Source organism: Gymnodraco acuticeps, unplaced genomic scaffold, assembly GCF_902827175.1.
Source record: "Gymnodraco acuticeps unplaced genomic scaffold, fGymAcu1.1, whole genome shotgun sequence".
In the NCBI taxonomy this organism is placed as follows: domain Eukaryota; kingdom Metazoa; phylum Chordata; class Actinopteri; order Perciformes; family Bathydraconidae; genus Gymnodraco; species Gymnodraco acuticeps.
In genome coordinates, this window is record NW_022990908.1 from 291701 (window position 1) to 308687 (window position 16987).

A 16987-nucleotide genomic window follows, 5' to 3' on the forward strand; every position below is an offset into this window, starting at 1 on the left:
ACAGGACGACCCGTTGGCCGGAGGCGGTTCCTCTCGTGTCAACGTCAGCCGCAGACATTGCCCGAGCTTTCATTGCGACGTGGGTGTGTCGTTTTGGCACCCCGTCAGACATTTCCTCGGACAGAGGCTCACAGTTCACGTCCGAGCTCTGGAACGCCGTGGCGAGTGGTCTGGGGGTTAAGCTGCACAGGACTACCGCTTATCACCCTCAGACTAACGGCCTCTTTGAGCGGTTCCATCGCTCCATGAAGGCGGCCCTCAAGGCCGGCCTTACGGACGGGAATTGGGTCGACAAGCTGCCCTGGGTGATGCTGGGCCTGAGGACTGCGCCTAATGAAGACCTGCAGTGCTCTACGGCTGAGATGGTATACGGTCAGCCGCTGAGGGTTCCTGGGGATTTCCTCCCTAACACATCGGCTCCCTGGTCGGCGTCGGCCCAGCGGGCTTTCCTGCAGGACACCGCTGAGGCCTTTGCTCCGATCCCTACTACTCAGGACGGTACTTAGGTGTCCCGGGTTCCCGCAGAGCTCCGCTCCGAGCACGTCTCGGTGGACCGGGTGAAGGCTGCTCACCTGGACTTAGACCAGCCGGTGGTGCTGGCTCGACCTCCGCGACGGGGCCGCCCCCCGGCCTCGACCCCTGTCACGGATTTAAGACCTGTTGTTCCGGTCCCTCCCCTTCCGGGGGCCGCACAGGCGGAAGTCACTTTTCCGACTCCCGTGCTCAGGAGTCGTGGGGGTCGGTGTGTCGTTCCTCCCCGCCATGCTGATTTTGTTTGTGTGAATTCTGGGAGTACTTGTGTGGTGACACCATGTGGGACCATAATTCACCTTGCTTATTGTGTTGCCACACGGACCCTTTAGTGGAAACACCTGTAGCTTTAGCTGCCATTCCTGCTAGCTCGTCAGGCAGAGCAGTTCATGTGTTAACCTCAAGCCCCCAGGAAGTGCGCCGGAGTCTGATGAGAATATTCGTTGTGGCCAAACGGTGGTACTACACTTCCTTTAGGTTGCTGGGCCCGGAAACACTTTTTCCCATTGACTTACATTGGGAAAGAGTGGTCTGTAACTCGTTGGATAATTTTTAAACTAAATAAACAACCCAGTATGAACACTTGTATAGCCCTTATTAAAAACATTCGTTCCTCAAGTTGTAAAAATGTGCTAATAACGTTATTCTGAGAGTTATTTCCCTTTGCATTATGAATGCGCATCTAACCCACGGGACCGCGCCGCCCGGCACGTTCATGTTACGTGTTCAGCACTACATGCGTTTGTCTTTAGCCATGGATGCACAATAAGAACGGACCCATATCGCCTTACCCCTAGTTTCCATTGGGTCCGTCTGCGGTGCGTTACGGGCGCGTTGCGGCTGCGCCGCGGCGTCCGCAAGGATTGCGGCCACTATAGTCAATGGGTGCTATTCCACCAGACGCGCCGCGTTACGGCTCAGAAGCGTCTCGCCGCTGGGCTCCGCTCTAAATAGGATTGAAGTCTATTTTTCTACGTGACGCAGCCGTAAGGTAATGTCGGGCAGGAAGTGGAACGGTGACAACATCCGGCCCATCCCCCAAAACCGGTTCCTTCTCCTCCCCCCATCCCTCCTCTGTAGTCTTTCCAGTAGGAGAATAAAGGCCAGCGTTCTCCTTCGGTTTACCGGCACTGTGTGTAAATTATATAGAATAATTATGATGATGAATGCATTTTTTTTTTACCACTAAAATACAGCAACCCATCTTTGATTCATGTTGTTTATAACTGGGATATTACAATTATTATTAATTGTGTCTGTAGTCTACAACACAACAAAATAGGAAATAACAACAATAAACACGATTTAAACAGACACAAAAATAAACCATTTAACTACGTAGCCTACTTACTTTCTTGTAGAAGTACAAATGTCCAGGAAATATGCTCAAATCAATAAGAACCGCGAGCCGGCATGCACGACGCTCCGCTTCCGTAATGCTTCTGAAACGCTCGTGAAACGCGCCCGGTAGGGTATGACGCCGGAGGAGGCCGGACCAAAACCGCGGCGCGGCCGTAACGCGCCGCAGACGGACCCAGTGGAAACTAGGGGTAACTGCCATCCCACGGAGCTGTAATAATGGATATATTGCACATGTTTTCTGTAATTCATCATTTGTAAAATATTATACTATATGGGCTGTATGATTAAATCTTGTACCGTAAATGTTGTATTAAATAAAGTTAATATTACCGACGTTAAATTAACGTCCCTGTAGCTTATTATTGCACTAAGAAGCTTATTGCACTGTGTATATACATATATATATATATATATATATATATATATATGTATATACACAGTGCAATAATTATTTCATGCTAAATGAAGCTCTGTTGGATATCACTAGATCCTGTTACAGCGTAATATAAGTACATAACGATTGATGTTAACATTAGCATAATTACTAGCTAGCCGCTAGCTGCTAACTGCCGCCTCGTTAATATCAAATCCATCATAATAACAACCCATTACCATGCTGTCATGAACGCACGGTGCTGTTACGTGTACGCAAATGTACGTGCTTGATGTGAACGAGCATTTTGGTTAAAGTTGCGCATGCGCAATGAGCGCATATACGGCTACTTCTCAGGCATGCGGGGTAATCTGCGACATTTCACTCTTTCAAAAGTTGGGCCATTTTATCATCATGCGCTAATGAGCAACTCTCATAGGAATGAATGAGGCCCCACCTCCCACGCTGTATCCAGTTCTTATTATACATCCATGGTTAACCTCTCTGATATTAATGGATAATAAAGATTGGAACTCCATTCTTAATACACCGCCTCCGACTCCCTTTTCACGGCACTACAATGGTTATATTTCTTGAGTTTTGAATGCAAATGTTAGCAACTAACTACCCACAGCAGCAACACATTCCTTCACATTTTAATTTCACATTAAAGTATTTCGTGAGGCCTTCTAAAATGTTTTAATATAACTAGGGTTTTAGTTGAAGAGTTTGTAAATTAACATGAACCCAAGCTGTTGCCTGGCAACGCAATCGCACGACGTCACGTCCACAACCACACACATGGATTAACAGCGATTTATTTAATACTTTAATGTAGCCTTTGTTTCTCCTAAAAGAGGTGTCGAACAGCTGGGGCAACAAGAAAATCGGCGAAATCGAGTGTGACTATTAAAAAATAAATAATTATTATATTAATATTGACAATAACAAACGACCGTCGGGGTATCATTTGCTTGGCATTTCTGGGTATTTATTTACTGGTTGGGCCATGTTAACTGTTACGTTCCCTCTTTGCTAGGGGTAAGAAAGGGAAACGACACAACCAGTTTGTAATTGGTATTGGTTACCGGTGGGTTTATTTATGACGGCAACTGAACAAAACAATGATAAACACACGAACAGCCTGGACCAACAACGGACCAAACTGTTACGGGTTAACAACACAGGACTCCAAAAGAGAGTTGCACAGTAGGCTACAAAAGAAAGAACGTACCTCACTTCTAAAGTGGAACAAAACACTAAACAAAAGGAGACTGTGTGGAAACACAGCTGTTGCTGATCAACCGGTGCTAATCACCGGGGTCTAAGCAATATACACAAATGCTGAGCTACAGGCGCTAAGCTAACCTGGGTCTAAGCTGTTTCACAATGTCACTAATCTAAATGCGGGTCTACAGGAGCTAAGCAACCTGGATCTACGCAACACACACAAACCCTACTCTAAACACAGAATACCACGACACACTGCTAACCAGGGAGATCGCACAGAACCCTACAAAATATACTGCTAAGCAGTCTAACGAGGCACAGAAAATACACTGCTACGCAGTCTAACAGAATCACAGGAGGAAGGCTTTGTCACAAGTAGAGGGTTGAGGCATCTGTCACAAAATATAGGGCCTCCAGACGGATGTTCGTGCCCAGCCTTTATCCTCCTCCCCCGGATGACGTGGCAGCAGCGGGCAGGGCTTGAGTGACGTCTGTCCAATCCCCGCGAATGTTGCGAGGTCGGGACGGCCACTGACAGCATCGGAAGGCACAGCTCATTTGCATACACACAACGTTAAAGGCACAAGGTAGCAGCGGCTGTAACATTAACAATACCGTGTCACGTTTGAAGGGACGAAATAGTGACATCTTCACGTCTCCCAGCATGGTAAATCGTCACATGTTCACGTCTTGCCGTGATACCGGGCGCGTTGCCTAAATTAGATAGCTAGCTAGCTACGACTGATCAAATCTAAAGAGACATTTGCAGTTTCAAACTGGCCATATTTTAAATGTGTCTCGTTTTATAAAAATGTGTCTGTGCAACTCTTTAAATGTTTCATGAAAAAGGGTAAAATGATCAATACTGTTGCCTTTACTGTATAGGCTAGCCGCTAGTGCTACTTCTACTCATGTGCAGAAGCTACTTCTTACTCCACTGCAATTATTGTATAACTTTAGTGACTAGTTTATTTTACGATTCAGATTATGAATCAACAATACATTAAGATATATTAGTTTTTAAAGGACTTTTATTATTAAGACTTTATTGTTCCCTTGCTGAAATTCATATCTTGTAAAGCCCAACATTTAAGAGCTGCAAGATTAAGTTGTACCTGTTAATGTATCAATAAATATAATTAAATTCTAAAGAGTAAAAGTCAGCCATTTAGCATAGAGAGCTCTTTTGGTCCTTTTTTTTTGCTTTGTATAATTTATTGCATGTTCTGAGTATTTTTACCACCACTGACTGTGTTTGTATTGTTTCTGTGTTCGGTTTGGATCCTGCATTCCAACAAATACATCGGATTAAATATTTAGTTTCTACATTGATTTGCGCTTTTGAAATTGATTCATATAGCGAGAAACATTTGCTCTGTTGATATTTGATTAAGTAATTATATAACTATAAGCAAGTCTGAAAGAACTATTGATACAGAAATAAAAAAAAGAGCCTACCCAAAGCTGACCAATGAGTTTAGAAAGAATGAATGACCATTTTGGAAAGACAAGCATGCCACACATTTGCCTATGGTAAGGTTGAGAAAAACATTAGATCAAATCAAAGGCATTCTTTACCGATGTGTTAGCTGGGTCTGTGTGTTCTTACATTATGGGTGCATACATGTATGATTCAAGCTTTTTTAAATTCACAGCAATGTAGAAGTTGTTTGTGATCATTTATTTATAGCAAACTAATCAAAGTGCGCTTTTCAGGCAGTGAGCAGTCTCAACACACCAGCATGGAGGAACATGACATGAGTAGAGACTAAGATATTTATTAGGTATTTTACAAAGTGTGGAAGAAAATAAAGTCCGGCCTATTTGAAACGATTTGTTTTTCTATACCATCCAGGATGCCTGAAGTTCACAATGCTGACTGACAGGATAAGAGCGGGGAGGAGTGTATGGGTGAGAGGAAAACAGCCACAGGTCAAATGGAAATAACCGTCAGCTGTTGTAAATAAACAAAACAAAAAGTAAATTCACAATTTGAACAACTGTTAATGTGCATACATGTAGCATTAGTACTTTTCTAGAAAGGTTGCTTAAAATTGTTTTATGTTTTAACAGTTCAAGAGCTAGGTAAATGACTACTTAATAAAGAAAGAAAATACACTATAAAATCCCAAAACTACTACTAAAATGTGAAGATAAGATACTATACACTTTAGACAAGTGTGCAAGTTTATTTTTAATAAAGCAATTTTTAAGCTAAACATCCAAAGATTTGATCAATATGAGTGAGGAAAAAATACAGCTTTAGGCTTAATTTATTTGTTTCTAATTTAGAGAACAGAGCCTTTTTTGTTTTGTCCAGAAGTTCAAAATTATCTTTGTTCCAGAACTTAGTTAAGATCAACTAATCATTCATGTATGAAAGAAATTGCACTTTTGATATAAGCTATGATATGCTATGATGATAAATAAATATGTCCAACTGTGTCTATATGCAGGTCCATTTCCAGGGTATAGTTCAGTTAGCACCTACGGGATTTGACCACATGTGTTTAAAGATTGATGTCGTCCTTTTTGTGCACCACAATCATGCTATGTATTGATTTTCTTTGAAAGATAACCAATTACTGTCGGCATTACGTAATCATTATTCCTTTGACGAAGCAAAGGAACAGATGGAAAGCATCAGATCACAACATCAAACAATTCTTTACCTCGGTCATTAAGATTGGTAACAATAATTCATACCTGTACTGCATTACCTTTCCCTTTCATCAATCACACATTACATTACATTACACTTGTTAGACGCTTTTATCCAAAGCGACTTACATATATTCAGTACTGTGGGCAATCCCCACAGCAGCAATTTGGGGTGAAGTGTCTTGCCCAGGGACACAACGACATGCTGACTGCAGTGGCACTCAAACTTGCTAACCCCTGATTCGAAGTTCAGCGCACTATGAAAAAAGATGTCTTGCATTTGCTGAACCAGCTTTTTCTTGGTCATCACAAACAAAGTAAAACACCCTTATGACAGTTAACAAAAAAGCAAAAAAGTATTGCAATGGGAAATTTCCCTATTTTCCACTTTTTTTGTTGTTGCTCTGGACAGATGGGTCTCTCTAATATTTCCTTGGGATTCCTGAATTTGTGCTGGTGCAGAGGTAAGAAGACAGAACAGAGAGAAATGCTGGTTGGCAACAATTACTTCTTACTGATGGTTGGCCCTTTAAATGAAGGAGAGGGGAAAAAGGACTTCAGGACTGGCCCTGCGAGGCCCTATGGTACTCGTCATGGCCGTCAATTTGTTAGAAGAAGTGGTGGGGATAATTTCGCCTGATTTAACATCAGCAGAGCAGAAGGCAACATATATCCCTCCCCTGGGTGTTAAACTCCAGCACCTGCATGAAAAAACAATACATAGACCTCTGGACCACCAATGAGTTTTTCAAACAATGAAGCCCAACTAAAGGTTTTGCTGTGTTGTGATTTGGAGGGAATTTGTAGCTTTATGCACACAACGAGCACACAGGTAAGGAGGACAGAACATGACATGAGTAGAAACAAATAAAGGGATACAAAATACAATAATAAATAAATGTGAAAAAAAAACCTGAAATAAGTAATGTTGAAATAAATACAGGGATAAATAAAGACACCAAAAATGATGTTGGTATTAAAGGTTTTGCTACTACCTAAAACTCAGTAGAAGGAGTGTAAGGGAAGGGTTTTTTAACAGGTTTGAGATCTTTGAAGTTCTCACTATAGCACTGAGATCCAAGCAGCACAATAAACACTAGGATAAATCAACATGATACAGTAACTGCATGGCTGGGATTGAACCCACCACCTTCTGAATGAAAGACAACAGCTCTTCCTCTCAGCTGAAATTTGGGCTGTTGTTCAGAAATGATAAAGTCATAGGCGGAATGTCCCAGTCGAGAAAACCGTTTTGTTGTAAGAATGGAGGTTTTTTTAAACAGGCAAAAACAACTAAAGTCTAGCAAAGTTAGAAAGATACCGATTTCAATGTTGTTTTGTAAATGGGGACAAAGATTTCAGTTGTTTACTTGGGGTGTCTCCAGCGCAAATGGTACTCGTTGAATAATATCTGATCTGTGATGGAACAGAAGACAAAACTGAAAGGGTTTATGGCTGAGTGACTTATGTGGCCTCAGATATTAAACCTGCCACAGATTGCCTATAGAATGGCAAGATGAGGATGGCATTGGGGACACTATATCCTTGAAGGGACAAGCACTGGCAGAGCTGGCGTTGAAATCAGGATTTCTTTGTTCTGTCAGCCCCATAGCAAAGACAGTTTCTTGAATTATGTTAAAATGTTATTCTAATTTATTTTACTTTCCCTCAACAAAGCCATCTTTGGTTACGAACAGGGTTTATATTCCATGAATTTTAGCGATATACTTGATGTTTATTTATTTTTTACGTTTGTATTTTGTCATAAAAGTACACATTAACAGTTTTAGCTCATCCATTTACAGTTCAATAAGGAAAAGCTATAGGAGGCCAGCTGTGGATTGTTATGGAAAGGCCTCCCCCTGGTGGATCGTCAACAGTCATGTATATGAACTGCAATCACCCTTTTAAAACGATATACAGTTTATGGTAAAATCTTGAGTTCCATAGATTAAGCAAAAATAGCACTTTATGGCATTTTATAAGAATACAAAAACATCTTTTAGCATTTTTTTGTGGCTAAAATTATGAAATGATTAATGATATGATATTGTTTTTGTTGTGAGCTGCAGCCATTTTTTTTTTTTAAAGCACACTGCACATTTTTTATACATTAATGAAAATTAAAGTCTTTCCAAAAATAAAAGTTTAATGACAAGAAGAGGAGTCAATATCAATACCATTATAATATTATTTGGATAACAATGATGTTCCAAGTTGATAAACTAGATAAAATAACACACTTTAAACGATGCTGTGTACTAATCTATAATCTGTATCAATTTTGAATCTGTGTATTTATCCTAGCACAAATGGTATTATGACACCTCCTTGACCATGTTTTTTAATTCAGAGTTTCTCACAAAGCTTGTTGTTTGTCATACAGTACAGGTAAGTTGGTCAACACATGCTTTGATAATGCTGACACACAGTGCTTTTAAATTCCTTTTAATCAGTACAAAGTCATTTACAGTAGGGCCTCCACCGTGTCCTTGATAGAGCCCTTGCTTGCATCACACAAATTCATTCATTAGTTCATTAGTTACATTTATAAAGTGTGGGGCTGGTGTAAATTGGGGCAGATTTAATGAGTTTATATTTGTGTAATTAGTCCTATTTTAAGTCGTTATGTTAATGTTTAACAGGGATCTAAAAAAACAGATCTGTCTTTTTGTATGCTGTAGTCCTGAGTCTCGTGACTGATACACCAAGTCAATGGGGACATCTAGCGTCCATTACATGTGCTGCTGATAGGACGTAGAGTAATAGGACTTTTATTATTCTTTATTATATGTCAAGATTGGTGCATTGTATCCTAACATAAAATTGTAATACTGTTTATTGTAAAATACAAAGAATAAATAAACATTTAAAATGAACGCTGTCACTGAGAAATCGTTTTTTTACTGAGGAGAAATGATAACCAGATCCAGGATCCAGCCCACTAGACTCTGGTCACATGCTTCTCAAACTGGATCACCTGACATCATCCAGCTTCTCCTTTTGATGCTGTGTCTCCTCCATCGACTCATAGTGATTCTTCAAACAGTATTATTTCGTTCGTTTAACTTTTCTGGCCTCAAATTGTATATTTGAGCCGAGGATATCTCTCTGATCCTGCAGGTTACAGCACCGGGTAGATGCTGCTAGAGTGCATGATGAACGGACACGCTATTCTGTATACGGGGGTCACTGTGGCCTTCTGGACCACCATACTAATCGTCGGTAAGATTATATGTTTTCCTTCAAGAAATTGTCAGAATATTGGACTCAATGAATTACATATTCTGTTTCCTAATCATATGCAATAATACCAGCCATATCAGTATGTCTTTATTCACGGCAAAGCCCGTTTTGATCGTGTTTGACAGCTATAAAATGGGACGTGTCTAAATCATGGGACAAGAGTGTTTGCGGCTGTTTCCATTTTGTTTGCTAGCTTCTCTTGAGAGCGAAAATTGCTAATGTTGGGGAACAATAATATTCATACAGGCTGGTAACAATACCCCGAAGACGGTAAAAAAGACCTTGTTGCTGAGTGTTTCGATATGTATTATAGCTATTATTTAACACAAGACACCGGATCGTGCATCCTAGTTAGCCGTTAGCATGTATTTAAAGCTAATGACAGGTAGCTCATAGCTAGCGTTAAGGTATGCAGCGTTTACACATTGGAAAACATTGTTTACTATGTATGTTGACTAGATGGAGACTTTTGCTTGTGGGAGTTATAATAAAATCCCGGGTTGTTGTTCTTTTAATGGTTTATGTTGGTACATTTGGCTAAGCTAACGTTAGCTGGCTAGCTGTTCCTCTAACAGCTGACTGAACAGGAACTGCAGCAATTTTCACGTGAGAGTGAGCTATCACACTAAAGCAACAACTTCTATCCATTTTTTTAGCACATAAATGTGACATTTACACGTTGTTCAGGAACACAAAGTCTATTAAAGCAGTAACATACTGTAAATGTCTCTCCTTAAGGGCTGCACTCTACACTTAAAGCCAAACGTACTTATAAATATGCATCTGAATGGCCCTTTTAACACTTTCTCATCTAATTTAATACATTTATTTTTTCCATAGGTACCTGCTATACCATATTTGACCTTGGATTCCGCTTTGATGTGGCATGGTAAGCAATATTGGATTCAAGCATTATAATCATTAGACATTTCTGAACAAGGATCAAATACAGTTAGTCATTTTTTTGTTACATGAGCCTATCCTGAAAAGTAGAAACAGAAAGTGTTATGGTAACATAACTTCCTGGACTTTTGCTCAATTGCAATAATACTATGATAGTTCCTCATAACAAATACCAGTTTATGGCTGTTAAACATAGCACATTACTGTTGCAATTAATTGTATCTTGTCTTTGTGAGTGTGGCATTTTCCTTCACGTGACGTAAAATATAGTTGTTTTAATTATATACAAGTATAAAAGTCAGATCAGAATGAATTGTCCTCAAACCAAGCATTAGCATTTTTCTGCTTTACAATTTAGCTTATAAAGTATTGTCTTCATCATCTGTACGTCTCTACTTCAGGTTCCTCACAGAGACTTCTCCTTTCATGTGGGCCAATCTGGGCATTGGCTTGGCCATCTCTCTGTCTGTGGTGGGAGCAGCCTGGTGAGTAGCTAACACAACAAACTCTAAAGTTTAAATAGTTATTTCTTAAGTTAGCCAGAGGTGGTGGTGTTTTAAGGCCTAGAATGCGCTGGCCTATTATAACATAGTTTCCTCTTTCTTGAAACACTCAAGTATCATCATGTGGAAATGTGGAACTGGAAAATCTTAGATTTTGCAACAGAGGAACACTTTTGAGCATCTTTCGGATGGAGATTGGAGCTTTTTTAGTCTCTCAGGTTGTTGTTGAGCTTGATAATTAGCTATAATGTCAGGTATAACAAAACACATGATGTTCCTTTTTACATTTTCTACAATTGACTTCAAGGGTTGTGTGATAAATAAAAAGGACTTTAAAGAACTACCACTGAAGCTTGACTGATCCATAGCCTCACACCACCTTACATCTTCTATTAAAAGTGGCTCTTGAACGCACAACTGAGGGCTGAGGTGCATGTACACTTAAATGTAAGATTCCTTTCCTCGAATAAACATCGCAGAGTAACAAAATAGCCATTGTTTTACAAATTAACGATTTATAATATATATTTTGTTTTGCTCCAATGTGGTAGTGACATTGTTGGCTTTGCTTTTCATTGTTGCTTTCAAAACCTTATTCCTCTGCTTGTGGATGGAAATAAATCATGGGAGAAAAGTGTGGAGAAGCTGCCACTAAATGAGGGAAATCCTTGATTCACCAGCATGAGCAGCCAGTCAGAGAGCTCTCCAAAGGACTTCCTCTGATGCAGAACTGGCTGTACAGCTGCAGATAAGGGCACATTCAAGCCAATGTTGTGGGACCAGTAGAGCTAACATTTTCCTCAGTCTGACTTTTATACATGATTTTTTTTTTTGGATCTTGTTGTATGTGGGATTATTATCTGATTATTGTGTTTGTTTTCAAGGGGGATCTACATCACCGGCTCAAGCATCATTGGTGGTGGTGTCAAGGCTCCACGAATTAAAACCAAGAATTTGGTCAGGTAGGTTCATTCAAGAACAAAAAACACTCCTTCCAACCTTCTTTGCTTTTTGATACCTAATGGATAAGCAGCGTAAAATGACCCAGTGCATTCTGAATCAAGAGCTTAAATATACAGTCTGATGTTTTTATATCTGTAACTTCTCAAATTAGAAGTGCAGCTTTGAACAAGTGCAGGGGAGCTACATAATTGCACTGTGCTAATAACACTTTAAGTAAAACCAACATCAGGAAAACACTGCGTCCTTTTATTGGCCATCGCAAAACTGTGACTAGCATCGACAAGTGACTTTCAGGCTAGCCAGTAAATTATGTCATTTTATGGTTACTTGAGAGATCCATTTGCAATCTAATTATTTCTCACTCTTTGTTTATTTTTGTATTTCTCCCTCTAGCATCATCTTCTGTGAAGCTGTAGCAATCTATGGGATCATCATGGCAATTGTAATCAGCAACATGGCGGAGGTAAGCATTAAATGTTTTTCTTGTTCCTGATGAAGAACAATGTGAATTTATCTATTTTGTCTCTAGAGGTTATTGGAGACAGGAGCACTGTACATGAAACGGTACCGCCTGTATTAAATAATTATACATATGGGACATTAAGAAGTTTAATATAATTTCAACAACAGTGTGAGGATGTTTTCTCTATGGCTCTAAAAAAGAATCTCTTTCATTTTATAGAGCTTCAGCGGAACAACTCCTGAGACCATTGGGGCAAGGAACTACCAGGCTGGTAAGAAAACAGAACTAAAGCTACTGAAAGAAACACATAAATGAAAAATCCTCTCAAAAAATGTTGGGTTTTGGGCGAATCTTTAAAAATCCTATAGACCCCAAATGCATTTTCACTCAAAAAATATTAGGCTTAAAAATACGGTAGTACTACTTTTTAATAAAAATTGCCCTTCCAGACATTTGAAGACATCAGAACAAGTTTCTTTTAAATTAAATTAAATCAACTATTTCTCCAAACCTGACAGGGTGTTTTAATTATGAAGAATAAGAAACTATGCTATGATATACTGCGGGATTTATTTATAGTTGTGTGTTTGTTGTATACACTTACATTTATATAGCCCCTTTCATAAACCCAAGGATGCCATTTGAATGTATGTGTGTAGACTACTGGAAGAATATCCAATGCTAGTGCTTATGGAGAACATTGTTAAGAAATTGAGGAAAGAGACGAGTGTGTACGTCTCTTGTTGGTTTTTGTATTTTTGATTGACCTTAAAAAAAAGGAGTAGCTCTACTCATCTCATTGTACCTGTATAATGACAATAAAGGATTCTATTCTATCTATAAAGTACTTATTCTTTCTTTCTCACAAAGGTTTCTGACTCATTTGATTTGCGTCCCACCAGGTTACTCTATGTTCGGAGCCGGTCTGACTGTGGGCTTCTCCAACCTCTTCTGTGGCATCTGTGTCGGCATCGTGGGCAGCGGAGCAGCGCTGGCAGACGCCCAGAACGGCAACCTCTTTGTGAAGATCCTCATTGTGGAAATCTTTGGCAGTGCAATTGGCCTGTTTGGTGTCATTGTAGCCATTCTGCAGGTTACTACGCCTTCATTATCGTTCTTCTTCTCCTTAGCAGAGGAAGCTATCCACGGCTTTTGTTTGCAGCTATAGGCTTTTGTTATTGACCATTGCTGCAGAGCTCTGACAAATGTCATTGCAAAGTCTAACTGGATCTATATTATGTGGATGTTTCTTTATTTGAAATTGTAACAACGGTTTTCTTTTTCCTCCCTCAGACATCGAAAGTAAAGATGGGTGACTAGAGGATGCACTCCCACGCTGAGAAGATAAAATGACACTGCTGGAAAATAAGATGGATTATTGTGTAAATACATCGTAAATTATTTAAATGTCTCTATTTGCCTGGTATTGTTTTTAACCATCATTTATGCAAGAGTGGTACGTCCACAACCGACTGTCTCGTGTTGAGAGAAACATCAATGTTGAAAAGGAAAAGTGAAGGAGAAAATCACGAGATGCCAGTGTACCTTTTTCTGTGCATTTCTTGATGTAAACGAGTCCCTGTGTCCCTCCTTCAGTTCAGCTTGATGCGTAGTACAAGCAGAATGTACATGGATTTTACATCCACTAACATCAGCCTGTCTGTAGACCTGACCGCTGTAAATACAACTTGCAGCCTTATTATTTTGAAGTTGGGGCATTTTCATGACATCCTTTATCTCGGGCACTTGATGAATAATGAGTTAAAAATGACACCAGCGTATTTGAAAATATTTGTGTGTGTGTGTGCGTGTGTGTATGCTGGACATGTGATCTTTCATTTTTTCCTGTGAAGCATGAGGGTGTTTACCATTGTGTGTGTTACTGTAGCCTGGTTTTCCTTTTTTTCTGTTTTTCTAACTGTTCTTTGGTAATAATAAGCAAGTGGTCCTTAATCTGCACAGTGGCCCAAATACAGTATTTGTCAGGTCTCTCGCTGTAGAAGTGACAGAATCGGAAGTTTTGAATTGGAGCACTGATCTGAAATCTTTAGTATGGTCACTGAAGAATGCTCCAAGAGAGGCTTAATATAGTAAGATGACAGCCAAGCCGCAGCCCTGCTCTAAATATGTCATCCTGTCAGTCAGTTCCCCAAAATGTTTTGGAGCTTAGATGTCTTCATTTGGATCCATGAGTCTCCTGAACATATCTGCGTGCTATAACTTCCTTGTTCCCCAGAGTGTGCTAGTTTTAATAAGGTTCCTTTTTCTGTCATTTTTAAAAGGATGAATTAGAAATAAACTTTACTTAGGGGAAGTCGAAGTTAACAAACAAAAATGGCCATCTGAGTCTCATGTCCCGATTCAACTTCTATTATCTTAGCCAGCAAAGAGGAATTCATTTTTAGAGAGGACCACCAGTTTACTCGAGGTCTTCAGAGGACATGTTTTGTACAGAAAGCTTCTCTGACTTTGATTTTCTGTAATCTCAGGAGGTCTGGCACCCAAAGCTATGGAGGCATAACAAACTTTACATCTACAGATTTGTAGGTATACTTATTTCACACAGAAATTGCATTCTACAAACCTTCACACTTGTTTATTTGTCTTTTCTTAACATGTCTGTTCTAGTCCGTTCCCAAATCATACATTCCTTATTAAAGTAGCTTCATGTGTGCAAAGCTGAGTCTTGCTTGGGAGTACAATGCAATTTGAATGACCAAATAAGACCCATGCTGCATCACAACTAAGCCATCAATACATCTGTCACCGAAGTTCTCATGTACATCACGCAAGCTGTGCAGTGTTAAGCTGTTTCCCATTGACCTGTAAAAAAGGGTTCTCGTTAGGTAACACTTTATTTTCTTGATGCATCATTCCATTCAGATAGATGACAGACTGTGGATTATTGGAAATTGTCTAAAATCTGTTCTGTAATTATCCCCCTCTGAACCTTAACGCTGGGAAACTGGATTGTCCTTAACATATCTTGGCCTGCCCTCCCAAAGGTGTCAAAGCAGAAGGATTGTATTTGCCCTGATGATGGATTTGAGATGTTAGCATAGCATTCCTTTGGTGAACCAGGCCCTGTACCAACCCCCAGGCTTTCAGTGAGTGTAGTTGGTACCGTGTGTGCATTATGTTGATGTGATGGTGAGCAGAAAATAAAGTCATTGTTTTTGACATTGTGTATGATAATAAAAGACCAGATCTTCCTTCTGGCTTCATAAATGTCACTGAGAAAATAAAATTGTTCAATCTAGATGTTTTGTTTCTGATTTGTTTGTGTCTTCTGATTGTAATCAGTCCTATAGCTACTGTATAACCAAGTGTCCAGTATTCATAAACAGTGCTGTGTACTGTACTCCGTTAAAATGTGAGCTGTAATGTTTGCATGCCTCCACTAGATGGAGCAGAGTACCAAAACATCTGTCCTGATTAATCTGCTGCTGTGCACTGAAACTCATCTTAGAAAACAATTTAGCTCACATCCCCTGTTATTATTCAACATAATATTAATTTGTTGATTTGCTTTTAACCTCGATTAAACTGTGAAATTGAATCAAGCAGACTAGCATCAGTATATCATTACTCATTCTCAAAATGATTGTTATGCCTATCTTATCACAGCAATAAAGTGCCTATTTGTGAATGTGTTTTGAGATGCCAGTTGTTTCAGAACCACTTCAGGGTTGACTAATGGCGTGTCTACGTGAAGGCAGATCAGAAATGAACTTGATTAACTAAATGGGAAGCAAATCCAATTGTCATAGAAATCCTTTAAATTATGGTTTTACACAAAAGACAAACAAAACAAAACATCTACGGTTTAATTATTTTGCGTATTATTTTTATTTTGCATTATGACTTACTCTATAACATCTGGATAATATCCTTTAAAATACAGATACAAGTCCATTGTAAGCTAAACAAAACCCTTAAATTGCATATTTAAAAATGTTAACTATCTAACATCCGGTATGAAATGCAATAAAAAATGTGTATTTTTAAAGAAATTATATGTTCTTATTATTTATTTCGTGTGGATTTCAGAGTAAAAATAGGTTGTCATGACCATGTTCCTTTCCATCAGACGAGCAGAAAGAAAAGCGAACGCATCCGGGCTTCCGTAGAAAGCAGGAGCGAGGGACCTGCTCACTGCCTCAGACTGAGAGCATCCTTTTTCTTTGCTTTCTTACCATCCTCACCAAAACACAGCGAGATGACGGAAAATCATGAGCATAGAATATCTCCACTCCCCGGTTTGCGGTAGAAATATCGTTACGGGTTAGCCGTTTATGGCTAGCGTAATGCTACACAACATGAGGCTGTCTTTTCTGATGAAGAACAGACATTATAGCCTGTCTCTGGAAACAAGAAGAATATAGTTCTCACTAGCATAGCGAGCTGGGCTGAGCCTCGAGCTTTCAGTGTTTTCTTTTTTACAAACACGCCTGACAACAAAATGCTCATTGACAGTTTTATTTTAATTGTTTCTCTTCGGCTGATGTGAATGACATCAGTGGGCTCCAGTAAAGAAGATGCACAGATAAAAGTGTCCTCTTGACAACATTAAGGTAGGTACTATATGTGCTTTCTGGGATGCATTGTTTCACTCGGCATCGCATCCACGCTTTTCCTTTGTTTCCTTTTAGCCTGCATGTATTTATCCTACAATCTTATGTTTTTATTCAAGCTTTGAATATTATGGGAATATTCTCGCATGCACTGCCCACTATCTCCTTGTGTTATCAT

General features: G+C 39.6%; 2 protein-coding genes across 4 annotated transcripts in view; both read left to right on the top strand.

Moving 5' to 3' along the window:
- The first annotated feature begins 9100 nt into the window (after positions 1-9100).
- Positions 9101-15494, top strand: atp6v0b (ATPase H+ transporting V0 subunit b). 2 transcript variants are annotated; one of them, XR_004570763.1, is made up of 9 exons: positions 9101-9382; positions 10244-10292; positions 10708-10791; positions 11694-11771; positions 12166-12235; positions 12455-12506; positions 13138-13328; positions 13529-13617; positions 14725-15494. XR_004570763.1 is itself a non-coding variant. In XM_034233883.1 (8 exons), exons 1-8 carry the CDS (start codon positions 9298-9300, stop codon positions 13553-13555), a joined length of 636 nt encoding a protein of 211 aa, XP_034089774.1. In that variant the 5' UTR covers positions 9101-9297; the 3' UTR covers positions 13556-15494. The 2 variants fall into 2 exon arrangements, 1 of the variants encoding a protein (XP_034089774.1); XM_034233883.1 differs by having other exon boundaries at positions 13529-15494.
- Positions 15495-16367: 873 nt separating this feature from the next.
- b4galt2 (UDP-Gal:betaGlcNAc beta 1,4- galactosyltransferase, polypeptide 2) overlaps positions 16368-16987 on the top strand; it is a 164237-nt gene continuing 163617 nt past the window's right edge. For both annotated transcript variants that reach the window (XM_034233876.1, XM_034233877.1), the window contains exon 1: positions 16368-16809. The gene's annotated coding sequence lies outside the window, so the exon portion shown is untranslated. The remainder of the gene's footprint in view (positions 16810-16987) is intronic.

What these genes read in the sequence shown, in the direction of transcription:
- atp6v0b (XM_034233883.1), top strand. Translation starts at nt 9,298, where the DNA reads ATGCTGCTAGAGTGCATGATGAACGGACACGCTATTCTGTATACGGGG. An exon ending in TCTGTGGTGGGAGCAGCCTG is followed by an intron (nt 10,792 to 11,693) that starts GTGAGTAGCTAA and finishes TTTGTTTTCAAG; the next exon opens with GGGGATCTACATCACCGGCT. An exon ending in TCATTGTAGCCATTCTGCAG is followed by an intron (nt 13,329 to 13,528) that starts GTTACTACGCCT and finishes TTCCTCCCTCAG; the next exon opens with ACATCGAAAGTAAAGATGGG.